The 17,269-nt window shown below is 38.3% G+C and overlaps 1 protein-coding gene across 1 annotated transcript in view; it reads right to left on the bottom strand.

Annotated features, from left to right (window-relative positions):
- The window catches only part of LOC135473971 (inhibitory POU protein-like), a 64,992-nt gene extending 48,351 nt beyond the window's left edge, over window positions 1-16,641 (bottom strand). Inside the window, exon 1 of the mRNA XM_064753943.1 lies at window positions 16,514-16,641. Coding sequence (XP_064610013.1) covers window positions 16,514-16,543 — 30 coding nt within the window. The 5' untranslated portion in view covers window positions 16,544-16,641. The remainder of the gene's footprint in view (window positions 1-16,513) is intronic.
- Between the last annotated feature and the right edge of the window lie 628 nt (window positions 16,642-17,269).

The raw sequence follows: 17,269 nt of genomic DNA, 5'->3' as shown, positions 1-17,269 counted from the left end.
ACGGCCGTGGAAGAACTGCGGCTCCACGAGGCGACCCGGAAGGACTATGAATGGCGTATGAATATTTCAGCAGGCCGCTGGCAGGCTACGCCAAAGCTCGATGACTTTGTTCAAACCTAGGACATGAATGATGGCTCGCCACAAAGAACTGTCCCGTTAAATTATCCTCTCATACTGATTATTATTTAATATGATAACAGAAACTTTGACAACAAGTCCTTTCCAAACACACAAGCAAACAGGCGTATTCCATATGTGAATCTGTATGGAAACAGGCCTTGGCTTAGTCCTAAAACCGTATATAGGACTCCCTAGTTAGGTTTTTTTAACCAGGACACTTTTCATTAGAGCCTTTCAATGCAGCCATTTGGATGATCAGGCCGAAATGGAACTTCTAGCTCATGTTCGGAATGCTCTTGGGGTGTTCCGGTATTGCATTTTACTGCTTCCCATTTTAGGACTTTTATTTCACTGCTTCTCCAAATATCGCGTGATAATTAAAAAATAATGGAACAATTATCGGTCGTTTCTCTGCTGTATCGCCATCCACTCTGTACATTTAATAGGAAAATTGACAGGTAAACTTTGAAAAATAGTTTGTTTGAATGCACCCGCCAGTTTTCCTCAGTTATGTCGTGTAACAATTTCATGCGTGGAACGCCAAGGGAATTTCACACAACTTCTGTCGCCATTATCCCATTTTCTGCCGGGGTTAATGGCTGCTCACCTCTCATTTGTTTTATTATGTTACGTCGAGTCTTTACGGACTATATACATACATAAATTACAATGTTATTTATATATAACCCAATCGCGCGATATGCAGAGATTTCAGTAAAGTCTATTGCCTTTATTTCTCTAAAAACTTTCCAAACTGTTTAAGCAGGTACATATAAATATTTTTGTTTGGTATTTTCAAAAGCCATATTTCTCTGATCATATTTTACACTCACACCATATGTGACAGTTTTACGTCACTTAACTACTACATTTAAGAGCCTAGCTGCATGGTTTGTGAATAGCTGAGCTCGATGTCATTCCGAATTACTTTATCATTAACTTTGACAACAATTTGGTGTCAGTCAAAAGTTTAAGCAGGAAGCAGAAACTAGAACAGAAACTAGTGCCACGGAATATACGACGCAAGAAGGGCAAAAATAGGTCCTATCGACATTTTAGATAGAATTTCTGCATCTGGATCGTTTAGATTCTAAACAATTAATGAGAACCTAATGTACGGGATTATTTTTTGTATTCACATTTAGATTTTGCTCAGCGTTCTGAAGCATTATTCAGTATAATTTTGCAATACATTTTTTTAAAAAAGACAATGGTATAAAAGCCTTTTCGTGCGTAAAAATGTATATATAAAAGCAATCGAGTTTAAAATCTGCAGCCATTTAAAATGTGTCAATATTTCATCAGTGATTTCATTGACATAATGAAGCGTATTATATATTGTAGTTCACAAATGACACCAGAAAGTTGACGACCAGAAAGGCGAGTGATCTCTTTTTCAATGTGATTGCCTTCAGGGACATAAAACATTGCTTGTTGTGTGAAATGGATTACTGAATTATTGACAACTGTCATAAATGAATGCCCATAGTGAACGTTTTTTCAAAGCATGCATGATTGCCAAAAAGCGGAACCAGCGATACACAGTCAATACAAAGGTTATAGGCTAATTATGATAGTATAAAGCACGGATATGCGAATGCAAAACCCATGACCAATTTTACACAAAAAACACTATATCTCACAATGCCAGCATTTTACAATCCCATCATGCAGCATTGCACAATGCCAGTAGAGCACAATGCCTATGTCACACACACACTGTATGCATGTCATAATGTTAAAAACATTTTTCTGTGTTTTTGCTTTCCCATACACAGTAGTTTATTCTAATTTTTTATCGTATAGAATTTTTGTATGCATGACTAAAAATAATTTTATTGCCAGATACAGCGCTCAAAAATCAATCACATTTTAACACACTAAGAAATAAGTGAAAGAAAAATATAACATAGGTATTTAGGTTTGACAAACTGTGTTTGTTGAGAATTGCAGCATATGAGTATTTAGGCTTGACACACTGTGTTGTTTAGAAATGTAGCATAGGCATTCAGAGATGACACGCTGTGCATGCTGAGAATTGTCTCATACAGGTATTTAGGCTTGACACACTGTGTTGTTTAGAAATGTAGCATAGGCATTTAGAGATGACACGCTGTGCATGCTGAGAATTGTCTCATACAGGTATTTAGGCTTGACACACTGTGTTGTTTAGAAATGTAGCATAGGCATTTAGAGATGACACGCTGTGCATGCTGAGAATTGTCTCGTACAGGTATTTAGGCTTGACACACTGTGTTGTTTAGAAATGAAGCACAGGCATTTAGAGATGACACGCTGTGCATGCTGAGAATTGTCTCATACAGGTATTTAGGCTTGACACACTGTGTTGTTTAGAAATGTAGCATAGGCATTTAGAGATGACACGCTGAGAATTGTATATATATATATATATATATATATATATATATATATATATATATATATATATATATATATATATATATATATATATATATATATATATCAGTGACATGCTGTATATGTTCCGATTTATGCCGCGTAGTGAAATGATATGCATAAGCTTAGCATGCTGCACCTGTCGAAATTGTCGTATGTAGCTATAGATTTACCTGACCGCTAAGGATGTTCTCTATACACAGTATATCGTCAAAGAAAATTACAAGCTGTTCAAATTAAATTTACACATCATTTGTAATTATAAAGGCAAAACACGCGCGGTAAGATATTCCCTCAGCAGACAGTTTTGTTGAACTTATAGACTATTATAATCTGATTTGTACCAAGACATTTATTTTTATTTTTATTCATAGAATGTGATACCAAAATGTAGAGGTATTTCTTGCACACTATATCAACGCAGTATAAACACAAATACCTATTCATGTACCTCATATACTTAATTTAAAACAACAGTTATTCAGATTATGCTACAAGTGGCGTATTTCTGTGGCTGTTGTATTGTACAACTGTGTGCTCAATTATTATCATTTGTGCGTATCTGGTTGATGTCATTGTCACTGACAGGATCTTGTGCGTATTTGGTTGATGTATTGTACAACTGTGTGCTCAATTATTATCATTTGTGCGTATCTGGTTGATATCATTGTCACTGACAGGATCTTGTGCGTATTTGGTTGATGTATTATACAATCGTGTGCACATTTTGTTGAAGTCTGTTTGTCAGCAATGTGCACATTCGGTTGGTGACTCTGGTCGGAGATGCTTGGTATACGATCATTTGCTTATTTTTGTTGGTCAGCGACACACCCATTTGGTTGATGTCATTGTCACAGACAGGGTCTTGTGAGTGTTTGATTGATATCATTGTCACAGACAGAATCTTGTGCGTATTTGGTTGATGCCATTGTCACAGACAGGACCGTGTGCGTATTTGGTTGATGTCATTGTCACAGACAGGACCTTGTGCGTATTTGGTTGATGTCATTGTCACAGACAGGACCGTGTGCGTATTTAGTTAATGTCATTGTCACAGACAGGATCTTGTGAGTGTTTGATTGATGTCATTGTCACAGACAGAATCTTGTGAGTGTTTGATTGATGTCATGGTCACAGACAGAATCTTGTGCGTATTTGGTTGATGTCATTGTCACAGACAGGACCTTGTGCGTATTTGGTTGATGTCATTGTCACAGACAGGACCGTGTGCGTATTTGGTTGATGTCATTGTCACAGACAGGACCTTGTGCGTATTTGGTTGATGTCATTGTCACAGACAGGACCGTGTGCGTATTTAGTTAATGTCATTGTCACAGACAGGATCTTGTGAGTGTTTGATTGATGTCATTGTCACAGACAGAATCTTGTGCGTATTTGGTTGATGTCATTGTCACAGACAGGACCGTGTGCGTATTTGTTTGATGTCATTGTCACAGACAGGATCTTGTGAGTGTTTGATTGATGTCATTGTCACAGACAGAATCTTGTGAGTGTTTGATTGATGTCATTGTCACAGACAGGACCTTGTGCGTATTTGGTTGATGTCATTGTCACAGACAGGACCGTGTGCGTATTTAGTTAATGTCATTGTCACAGACAGGATCTTGTGAGTGTTTGATTGATGTCATTGTCACAGACAGAATCTTGTGCGTATTTGGTTGATGTCATTGTCACAGACAGGACCGTGTGCGTATTTGTTTGATGTCATTGTCACAGACAGGACCTTGTGCGTATTTGGTTGATGTCATTGTCACAGACAGGATCTTGTGAGTGTTTGATTGATGTCATTGTCACAGACAGGATCTTGTGCGTATTTGTTTGATGTCATTATCACAGACAGGACCGTGTGCGTATTTAGGTAATGTTATTGTCACAGACAGGACCGTGTGCGTATTTAGTTGATGTCATTGTCACAGACAGAAACGTGTGCTTATTTGGTTGATGTCATTGTCACAGACAGGACTGTGTGCGTATATAGTTGATGTCATTGTCACAGACAGGATCTTGTGAGTGTTTGATTGATGTCATTGTCACAGACAGGATCTTGTGCGTATTTATTTGATGTCATCATCACAGACAGGACCGTGTGCGTATTTGGTTGATGTCATTGTCACAGGCAGAATCTTGTGAGTGTTTGATTGATGTCATTGTCACAGACAGGAGCGTGTGCGTATTTGGTTGATGTCATTGTCACAGACAGGACCGTGTGCGTATTTGGTTGATGTCATTGTCACAGACAGAATCTTGAGCGTATTTGTTTGATGTCATTGTCACAGACAGGACCTTGTGCGTATTTGGTTGATGTCATTGTCACAGACAGGACCTTGTGCCTATTTGGTTGATGTCATTGTCACAGACAGAATCTTGAGCGTATTTGGTTGATGTCATGGTCACAGACAGAATCTTGAGCGTATTTGATTGATGTCATTGTCACAGACAGGACCTTGTGCCTATTTGGTTGCATACGTACACTAAAGGTTAATGAGTTGGTCGCAGACACAATCGTTTCTATGTCATTACCTCACTATATACAGGAATTCATCAGAACAATTACAACAAAATTCAGTTATTCAGAAAATTTCAGTTAATTGAAGTGTTGTGGTCTGAGGTGATGATAAATCCTGTGCAAATGAGGCGTGAGAGATTAAAGAGGCGAAGAGGCAGGCTTCACGGAGGCGACTATATACGTCATACAAATTCAGTGACTTGGAATAATTGATCAGCGGAAATCCACACGAGTGTCACAAGTTCTCCGCTTGTCAGGGCTTATCGACGGTACGTCACATTGTCGCCTTCCGTTTTTCTCCCGCTGCCAAGTCTTGTAGGCCCGCCCCGGTAAGGCCGTTCCCGCGCTCCCTGCCTTATCTACGCGTACAACCCCAAAGGCTATAGAAGGCTGGGGCACTGGATACTGTCACGCTTCGATGACCAGGATTTCTAGGAAGCCTAGTACGAATGTTGACGTTGCTGCAATCTTTGTTAGGGGCCGGACACAAAGACAAGCGTACCAAATACCATGTCCCTCAACACGCGGGTTTCCCGAAGAAATAATACAAAATTTATTGGCCGTGCTAACCGCACACGTGTTTACTGTTTTTTTAACCATGAAATGTTGCTTCCTCGCGCTATAGCGACTTCATGCAATCCTCACATTTTTCTTCCGGCTTTATCATGGACTAAGCAGGTTGTTTGAGATAGGAAAGGACAACGGCGCTGCCTATGCACCGGGGATAGCCGGCCTGCCGTGTATCTGTGAGCCTCTAATGAAGGCGAAAGACAAAAAAAATGGGGAAAAACTTCTCTTTTGTTTTTGCCTACTTTGTTTTTTGAGTGTCATAACATTGTTTTTATTAAATTGGTGCACTTCTTCGTGTTTATATTTTATCTGTCATGGATGCCGCATCAAATATTGACAGCTTGTCTGATATGAAAGCTGATAAATTAGATAACTTTTGGATAAATTCCCTAGCACCTTCGTGCACAGTTTTCATGAGCCAATCCTATCTTTTCACACGCTGATCTCACATTTGCTTTTTGGACAGGAAAAACATTAAATAACGATATTAAGTCGTGTGCCTGGGCTAAATCATCCAACCATGACACCCCAGAGAGGAGTGGAAAGCAATAATGTCCAAACACAAAGATAAATGCTCTTTCTGCTAATTTTTCTCCAAAACATTTAAACTACTTAAAAATAAAAAATACTCACATGTTGTCTGCCCGTAATGCCTTTGTATTTACTATAGTGCCATTGATTTGAGGGCATATATGCATCAGAAACTTGTCTAGCTTCTCTAAGTTACCATGGATTTCATGCAATATCTGATCAGTAGTTAGCTTAATAACTATGAGAAATACTGTATATGCCATGTGACTGCCCAAAATTTTCTGCTTATATGTCTACTCCTGGTTCGTGCTGGGTTATATAAAAGCATATGTAGCAATAAGCATATTTTGTGAGCCATGTTTTGTATTGGCATCCATAATTTTACTTTAAATCCTGAATTGTAGTAAATCCAAAGTGTAGTTCCATCTGGAATAAGATAGTGAAGATAAATTGTGCTAAACCAAGATTTTTTTTATATACAATGCCTCCAAATATATAGCGGCATTTGTAGATAGTTTACCACACCATTTAATCTGTAAAGGTAGAGAAACAATAAAAAATTACATAAAGTTCAGGTGAAAGAGTGCGCAAAGTCACTTGTGAAAATGGAAAAAAAAAACGAAAATAATTTTTGTTTGGTGGGTATTTGATGCCACCTTTTGGTATATATAGTCTTTGTGTAATAATATTATAAGTGAAGATGTAACACATGTTTAATAAATATATGTGCACTAGAGTCCCGTCTTTTCAGCTAAAAAATGTATTCATCCCTTTTGATCATATTTAATACATTCTTAAATATTTTCATAATTCAGATTAAACGCATATGTTTGGATATAAGCAACAAATTTACATTCAAATAAATTCATTAGATATGCATCACCTCCTTGTTTAGAACATTATTTTATGGAAAGCCGAAAAATACAAAAATCGTTTCAAATAAACCCTTTTCTCTTGAAAACAAAATCGAAAAAAATATTAAAGACCATATTTGCAAATAGGTTTGACGCTCTTTCGTCTGATATTAACAAAATTTTCATCTTTTCTTTTCCATTAAGAGAGTAGGAACAAGCTGATGTTCACGATACCATTCATCTTCTAAACACTCATTTTAATATAAAAGACTACATCTCTGTCGTTTGGCGTAAAACATCAATCAGTCGAATGAATAAATAAATATAAAAGACAGCATGCAGTGTAGAGCCATAAGAGTATGTAGCGACAAAAGGGTGGTATTTGACAGTGAAATTCTGGCCTGTTGTCAATTTCACTCGTTTAGGGTTATATTCTAACCGCATGTTCATGTATAAATACGCGAATACAACAGACACGTATATAAACCTGCTGACACATAGGTTTAAGCTGAGCTGTTTAGAAGACGCCGTACTCAAGAATATTTCACTTATACGATGGCAGCCAGCATTATGGTCAGGGGGGACCCATGACCATCCGCAGGTTGCTGCAGACCTTCCAACGTACGGCCAGAGAACGTAGAACTGATATATGGTATATTAAAACACCTGTATGCATGGTATAGCTAATCAAGCTATAATAGCTACATGCAAGAATGGGAATTGTCAAATGTTTGTTCATAACCGCTTAACTACAAGTATATAGCAATTTGGTATTATGTGACATGGTTTGTTAGTTTAACTGTTTGTATCACTAACTGCCAACTATCGCGCCGCTGTGGCGGATCCACTCTGTACTCTTCTATATTAGTTAAAGTGCACCACATAACAAAGTTCTGTTATCCACATAACACAGTTCTGTTTACGTACGGCAACTATGTTGTGCATACACTTGTGCAAAATGGCGTTATTCCTTTGTAGGACAATATATAGCAAATATTCTTGAGTCACGAACACCATTAATATAAACAAAAAAACCCATAATAAATTCATTATACAAGTTTTCACTTTTAGTATTAACAGGGTACGATATATGAGACTACAGCCAGCAGAGTAAAATCAGAGCCGTGACGACAGTATATATGTAGGGCAACTTGTCAGTTTCCCTCAGTTATATTGTGATTTATTCTAACTGTTCGTGTAAAGGCTTAATTGCTACCAACTTTGACGCCCCTGGTACTATGCATATGAATTTAACTGCATATGGCTTGACTAGAACCAGACAAAAATTAGTGATGGGAACTGCGTTTTATTGGGCGTCAATGATCTACAATTCCCGCGGTGCATGACCTTTTGATACTGATTTGTATTTTGTTTCCAAGAACACGGATACTAGTGAGACCAAATAAAGGACAGTGTAGAAAAATGTCAGAAACGATGTAAAGTAAGTCCGAAATTTTTGTATTCCATGTAACGTATTTTTAAAACATTTGCATATTATCTTGTCATTTCTTTTACTATTGTTAGTTGGATTATTATTTATTTGTTTATTTAATTTTGTATTGGTTTTATTTTTTTTTTTTTCATTTTGACACTATAAATAACTCTAGTATACATTTCAATTCGGACTATAAATTTTTCCAAACTGCACAGATATACAATGTATAATCAAGAAAGAGTTTTTGTGTATGTAGATTCTTTATTCGGATGCTTTATAATTTCATACCTTTTACTTTAATGTCTCAGTTTTATTTATGCTCAAGGATGCACTTACGATGGCATCGTGAAGATGTAATTATGAATATGTATGAATGAGTTCCACCGTCCCGTACAGGGCTAACGGGGCATGTTGACATCACACAGCTGCAGCTGCATAACAAGATAAGTCCCCCAAAAAATATAGGTTAAACACAATTATATACATAGCAGCTATAGCCGGTAAGAGAGATGCGCTCATCATACAGTTTTCAGTTTTGCAGCTAAGGTAATCAGTTCACATTTTAAGTATGTTTATATCCAATTTAAATTTCAAACTGGTAGGCTATAAATATATGGTATGTCACTTCTATATAGTTATTTTATGATGGCTAGCAGCCATGTCTGGTTAACAGTATATGGTGTCTGAATAAGGCCCATGTATAATACATATATAAAGACGCGCTCTGATTGCCACAGTTCATAATACTTTACAGCATCAACTTCGATTGTTTGTTTCTTTTTTAGACAAAATAGGACATAAAAGACTACAAGCAGAAAACAGAGCAGGGACGACAGTTTACCTCAGTTAGGGTTTTATTGTAACTGTTCACGTAAATGCTTAAATAATAGCTAATGACCCGCCCTTCAGCACCATGTCTTAAGTACTTTCAGGTGAGCAAAAATCTACTAGACGTCATGTCATGATTAGAGCTCCTCCAAATACTGTGGTTTGCTGCTCACTATTCTTTTATAACACAGCTCCCTTCATGGATGGTACTGGTATCGTGGATACGCGGATACTGTTTCATAACCATTCTGATTACTATAATTAACATATTCATTTTAGAAGTGTTTTTAAAGATAGAAGTTTATAAATATTTTTGAAAAAAAAAGAGAATGATAGATTGTGGCTTAACACCATATCATGGTGATTTGAAAAATGAACAATTATTTCCATTATTTTTTTTTTTTTTTTTTTGCGCATCGCTATAATATATCCAGTCCATTCTGACAACATGGGCCCCTGGCATTTTACTCCTGAAAGCTTTGCGGCAAAATAGTGTAGAATTACCGTTAGATTGCTTTGAGTTATGATATGTCAGCATGGGATCTGATGTCTAAACCAAGGTGTAGGGTAACAAGTGGCTGTGATAGCAGTCATGTGGAAAATGGTGTGAAAAACTGAGTGAGTGCTGGCTGAATCGGGTATCTGTATTCATCCACCTGATCGATGCACATCACTGATCAGTTTATATTGTGGAACGGGGAAGGGGAGTGAAATCGTGTACCAGCCGTTATAAAAGTACCTCTCTGAGCCAAGCCGCTCTGTGGGGCAGCGGTACATGCACCAGGCTTTGATCATACCGGGTATGTACATGCTGTAGGCGACATCTGGGCCCCGTTGGTGAGGGAAGCGGGCTAAGATATTTAGGGTTCTGCACCCGTACCCCCCCCCCCCCCCCCCCAATTATTCAGCACTGACCGGGTGTTGCTGTTAGGAGTAATCAGCCATATTTCGGGCCTCAAAGCGGTCGGCTTTACCGGACAGGTAAAGCGTGAAGGGACGCCTTGGTCACATGCAGGTCTCACCCGCTGTACGGCTGCACCTGGTAATTGCACAAAGGGTATAACACTAAACTGTTTATGGTTACGTCAACTGCACACTTACCTGACGCAAGCCCGGTATTGTCAGAGTAGGAGGCGAGCTTCAGGGTGATACGTTGGCCAGTTTTTTCCCTGTGCTAGTTAGAGCCGCGTGTATATAGACTAAGGCCTACCTGCTAACGTCATGACATTAGATTTTCAGTTACTTCTAATTTGTGAACAAAACTATTTTCATTTTACTTTTACTTTTCTTACTTTTGTGGATTAAGATTTCAGTTCCGGTGAAATGGAAAACAGAGTTGTAAACATTATCATCACTACATCAGGACAGAGCTGATCTCCGTTGTACGTCAAGAGCAAGGCAATTCCCTTAACATTTCATTTATCATAATGCATCAACTTACCAACTTACATGCCCTCAAACGTATAACACTAAAACCAATTAACTTCCCCTGCACTAATTACTAACAACTACCATCACTGTAACATGAAAACTTATTCATACAGAATATCAGAAATCACAGATTTCAGCATTGGGTACAATATGTCAACGTGGGGTTAATCACATATTCGGCTTATTCGTGGCTCTCGCCGCCCCAAATGGGACCTCGGCCGATCAGGTAGTTGGTTCGAATCCCGCTCTTGCTATATTTCGGTTGCAGTTTAAAGTCAGGAGATTTGTGAAGTGCCTGTCACTTGGCTTTTGTTTTGCCATAATCTTTGTCAAGTTTATGTTCCAGCCAACATATCCACATACACTGTGATAAATGTGGAATAAATAAATAAACAAAACTGTACAAAACAATTAACTGAATTTGTTCCCATGTGTTGGCAGTTGCCAAAATGCACGCTCAAGAGTTACCAGATAAAAATCGTGCAATAACGAAGTCTGCAGGCCTTTTTGTACAATCCAGTTAGAATTGCAATGCCCGCACAACTTAATCTTTACTTTAACATTATTAAATTATAAGCCGAAATAGCTTTTGCTTTAGCTTTCTTAACTTCAAACAGAAGTTTCGTCGGCCTTGCAGCTATACAAGCTCTTACAAGGGTCTAAACTAAAGCGTAGTTTCAATTATTCACCAAGCCCTGTATGTATTACGATGCTTTTCATATAATTACATATGCAACCTTCAAGCCCTCAGGCAGAATCGGGGAAATCTAGGTGCTTTTTTTTTATACTACGGCTTTGGCGTATATTGATTCGTCTTTGCATAGCTTCGAAAGACTTCAAATCATTCCCTTCAAGGAATAATAAACAGCATTGTTTTGTTTTTTTTACATTTAGCCCTGTGGTGGAATACAAGATGCGATATATAGTTTAATGATCCAAAGGGCAAGTTCACCTATACAAAAATGCGAAAAACGACTCTGAGCCAGATATGACAACTATACTGTATTTCAACTAAGACTTAGCCTTTTCTAAGAGATATACATTTTCCTTTATTCTGATTGATTCTTAAGAGTTTTAATTAATTAATTTGTAAGTTTAATCTTTTTAAATTAATTTTTCAAGTATCAGAAAGACTTAAGTGTTGGCATCAAAAGTATCATTTTAAGGCCATTTTATGTTTATCTGAACGTGTATTTATACTGGCCAAACTTCAGATAAAATACAGAAGATATCAGGGCTTCTTGAGACATGCATGCTGTGCACGTCGTGTATTTATACTGGCCAAACTTCAGGTAAAATACAGAAGATATCAGGGCTTCTTGAGACATGCATGCTGTGCATGTCGTGTATTTTTTCCTGGCCAAACTTCAGATAAAATACAGAAGATATCAGGGCTTCACGAGGCATGCATGCTGTGCACGACGTATATTTTTTCCTGGCCAAACTTCAGATAAAATACAGAAGATATTAGGGCTTCATGAGGCATGCATGCTGTGCACGTCGTGTATTTTTACTGGTCAAACTTCAGATAAAATACAGAAGACATCAGGGCTTCTTGAGGCATGCATGCTGTGCACGTCGTGTATTTTTACTGGTCAAACTTCAGATAAAATACAGAAGATATCAGGGCTTCTTGAGACGTGCATGCTGTGCATGTCGTGTATTTTTTCCTGGCCAAACTTCAGATAAAATACAGAAGATATCAGGGCTTCTTGAGACATGCATGCTGTGCACGTCGTGTATTTATACTGGCCAAACTTCAGGTAAAATACAGAAGATATCAGGGCTTCTTGAGACATGCATGCTGTGCACGTCGTGTATTTTTTCCTGGCCAAACTTCAGATAAAATACAGAAGATATCAGGGCTTCACGAGGCATGCATGCTGTGCACGACGTATATTTTTTCCTGGCCAAACTTCAGATAAAATACAGAAGATATTAGGGCTTCATGAGGCATGCATGCTGTGCACGTCGTGTATTTTTACTGGTCAAACTTCAGATAAAATACAGAAGACATCAGGGCTTCTTGAGGCATGCATGCTGTGCACGTCGTGTATTTTTACTGGTCAAACTTCAGATAAAATACAGAAGATATCAGGGCTTCTTGAGACGTGCATGCTGTGCATGTCGTGTATTTTTTCCTGGCCAAACTTCAGATAAAATACAGAAGATATCAGGGCTTCTTGAGACATGCATGCTGTGCACGTCGTGTATTTTTACTGGTCAAACTTCAGGTAAAATACAGAAGATATCAGGGCTTCACGAGGCATGCATGCTGTGCACGTCGTGTATTTTTTCCTGGTCAAACTTCAGATAAAATACCGAAGATATCAGGGCTTCTTGAGACATGCATGCTGTGCACGTCGTGTATTTTTTCCTGGCCAAACTTCAGATAAAATACAGAAGATATCAGGGCTTCTTGAGACATGCATGCTGTGCACGTCGTGTATTTTTACTGGCCAAACTTCAGGTAAAATACAGAAGATATTAGGGCTTCATGAGGCATGCATGCTGTGCACGTCGTGTATTTTTACTGGCCAAACTTCAGATAAAATACAGAAGATATCAGGGCTTCACGAGGCATGCATGCTGTGCACGTCGTGTATTTTTTCCTGGCCAAACTTCAGATAAAATACAGAAGATATCAGGGCTTCTTGAGGCATGCATGCTGTGCACGTCGTGTATTTTTACTGGTCAAACTTCAGGTAAAATACAGAAGATATCAGGGCTTCTTGAGACATGCATGCTGTGCACGTCGTGTATTTTTTCTTGGCCAAACTTCAGATAAAATACAGAAGATATCAGGGCTTCACGAGGCATGCATGCTGTGCACGTCGTGTATTTTTACTGGCCAAACTTCAGGTAAACTACAGAAGATATTAAGGCTTCATGAGGCATGCATGCTGTGCACGTCGTGTATTTTTACTGGCCAAACTTCAGATAAAATACAGAAGATATCAGGGCTTCACGAGGCATGCATGCTGTGCACGTCGTGTATTTTTACTGGCCAAACTTCAGGTAAAAGACAGAAGATATCAGGGCTTCATGAGGCATGCATGCTGTGCACGTCGTGTATTTTTACTGGCCAAACTTCAGGTAAAATACAGAAGATATCAGGGCTTCTTGAGGCATGCATGCTGTGCACGTCGTGTAGTTTAGGGAAAGGCTTAATGCTGATTACCGTGATTTTACAGTTTAACAATAGTTAACTGTCAAGTGGTAATCTGTGACGCTGTCTTCACGTATAACTACCCCTACCTTCTCGCTGCTTTGGCCCTGGTCACTGCCCTAAATACCTGCATATGGATAAACGTAGGAGTATGAAGTTTGACAATATCTGACTGCTTAAACTACAAATGCATGCCTAACAGGCAATTTCTGGGCAACTGACAGTTGTAATGTTCTACAGAGTAAAACTTCTGCACGATCTACACCTCCTAGTATGGAAATTGAACCTACAATTACGGATTTGACATAAATATGGACGTGTAATTTCCCAAACAATGTTCTGCAAAATTGACCAAACGACGGGGAAGCTGTACTAAGAGTAACGATATATACATTAAATAAGACTATAATTCTGCTAAAAAATGATTTGGTGTTGTATGAATTAATGGAGTGCGAATGTCCTGTATGTAGCTTATGATATGTGTGTGTCTATAGGACAGGATATAATATATTAACATACTAATACATACAATGAACGTGTATACGAATGGCTTGTCCTAAACGCCAGGATCACGAGGCTGCATGTCTCAGACTGAAGTCGGACTTTGTCTTAACTTCAAGATACTTCACTGCACTAAAATTATGATTTACCGTAAGAGTTTTTATTTTAATACTTGTGGTTCTCTCGGGGCCGGTAGATCCAGGATCAATCCTTGATCGAGTCACACCTAAGACTTTAAAAGAGGAAGTTGTAACTTCCTCGCTTGGCGTTCAGCATGAAGGGGATAGTGCAACGACTGGTTGGCCCGTATCAGTATAATGGCTCGGGCGGGGCTGCTTACTTGCCTTCGGTAAGTCGTCTCAGTGAAGCAGCACTAAATAAAAGAGCGGTGGAAATCCGTCCTGCAACAAGGAGGCACATTACACGTACATACACCCTAATGATTCCTTCGTCGTCATGTGACTAAAAAATTGTTGAGTACGACGTTAAACCCCAAGCACTCACTCACTCACTCACTCACTCACTCACTTGTGGTTCTCTAATAGGCGTTCATGACAATATTGAAAATTTCGGTTTAAGTCCAAGTCTAGAAATAACGCCGCAAGCATGTAGACAGCTTTGTGATACAGGGGAAAATTTAATAATTTAAAATTTAATAGGATTGCATGCAATCTGGAAAGAGACGCGCCGAAGTTGAAGGCGCACCGAAATATACAAGCATAGACATTACAGTGAAACGCCTGTTTTCTTTTAAACCATATGGCTGAGACACTATTCCATCCATGCAGATGCAATGGCCAAGCTGCCCTTAACTTACCTGCACAGACAATGTGGATGTTGAACGCAGTGAACAGTGACTAAGTCGATTGTCAGTTTAAATATACGCCGGACAATAATTTATCCGGATTGTCAATTTCCCAGTGACACTGAAAGCGTGCTTGTATAATTGGCCTTCATTCAATTCGTTTGCGACACAACAACCAGCAACACTTATCACGGCGTATATTTTAATTTTAATCTAATGAAATTTTTAATGGCTTGGAGAGATTTCTTCATGAGTGGTTTCAATTTGCTTGTCAACTGACTGACTGGAAACGCGCTTGACAAAGCGGGTTATTTTGCCTAATAAACATATAGGTGTGCACGTAAAAGGAGTATACGTGATAGACACAGCGTGTTTCTCTATTCAGTCTGTTCTATTTTCTCCTTAATATGCCTTAACAATAACGACGTGTTTATTTTGGAAAAAATCTCCAGTATAACATACGTTGTCTGAATATAATGGGTAATCTATATAAATTTCTAATATATATATATATATATATATATATATATATATATATATATATATATATATATATATATATACACACCCACACACACACACACACACACACACACACACACACACACACACATACACACACACTGTAGCCGCAATAAACAATTGTAAACACCAAATACCAACTATCAAATATGTATTTTTTGGCAACGGTATTTCCATTAGTAAACTTTGAATACTGCTACATGGAGCCGCAAACCAGTTTGTATACTATCAATTTTTGGAATATATAGAATTACCCAAAATTCCAAAAAAAAAAACTATACTAGAGTGATATGGATGTAACTATATATATAGGTATATAAACTGCATGAAGCATATCATTGTCAAAACGCTTATTTCATGCGCACACATATATTGCATTTGGAAAAAATCATGAGAAGGAACAATCCGTTTCCCAGAAGAAGACAACATATTCGCCATAAGGGAGGGATCTTTTCTACTGTATAGCTCTCTTTCTATGCCACATTTTGTTTGCCCAGATATGGAAAGAACAATTCTCAGCACGAAGGCGAAACATCGTATGTATACATAAAGAACAGAGCATACGAGTGACACACGAATAAGACCTTACATCGTGGATAGTGCATAATTTGGCCACTATGCTAGAGCAACGTCGTGATTTCTTCCGACTGATGGCTTGGTTTACCTTGTATATTAACACATTTCCTTAGAATCCTAGTTTGGACTATTTTTGTCACAGGTAGCCCGTTTGGTATTTTTGTTTAACTGTATACGTATTATATAACTGTAAAAGCCTGGCATAAATGAGAAAATGAGAACTCACCCAGGGATATCGGTGCTCGTAAGTATACATGAAATCAATGGTAATCTCCTATTGCAAGTGACAAGTTAAAGCCTTACGCAATCCCAAAACACATTATATCATCACAACGATGTATATAGAAGTCAGCCTATATCCACCAGTTAACATCCCTGTCAGCGGGTTACCACTCCTTATCTGACACGACAAGATACGAACTCGGCAATGTGAGTGTACTATTTAAAGCTTCTCAATCGGAATTCATTACTATTTCAGATAGAAAATGACAGCCGTATCAAAATATAATGATATAACGATTTAGTTTTATTCAGGAAGCATACAAAGTTCGACAGCTTCTGATAAATAAGTAAAACTACAAGAGGATGAGGGTTAGGCTGTATACGCACGGATGCTGCCAGGCCTGAACTAAGACTTCCCAAGTTCTCATTAAAAACCCATGGGTTCCTTTCTCCACACTGCCCGACCCAAGCACTCCAAACCAAACACATCTACAACACTGGTCATCAATTTTAATATCTCTCACATATTGCCGGGAAGCCTTATTTCAACGGACATTTGTCACGGCTAGACCCGATAACTCCCTAATACCATGCATCTCGAAACAAAAATATTATACACACCAATTATGGACTATAATAAGTGATATGGCCTTTCTTTTGGAAATTTACAAAAACAATGCTTCTAATATCTTTCTCTTTAAATTTTAGTTTTTTTTTTTTTTGAAAGCTGTGCATGTGCCACGCCTACTTCAGGTTTGTT

Source organism: Liolophura sinensis, chromosome 8 (genome assembly GCF_032854445.1).
Source record: "Liolophura sinensis isolate JHLJ2023 chromosome 8, CUHK_Ljap_v2, whole genome shotgun sequence".
Lineage (NCBI taxonomy): Eukaryota > Metazoa > Mollusca > Polyplacophora > Chitonida > Chitonidae > Liolophura > Liolophura sinensis.
Note: the sequence above shows the minus strand (reverse complement) of the source record. Positions and strands in the feature narration are given on the sequence as shown.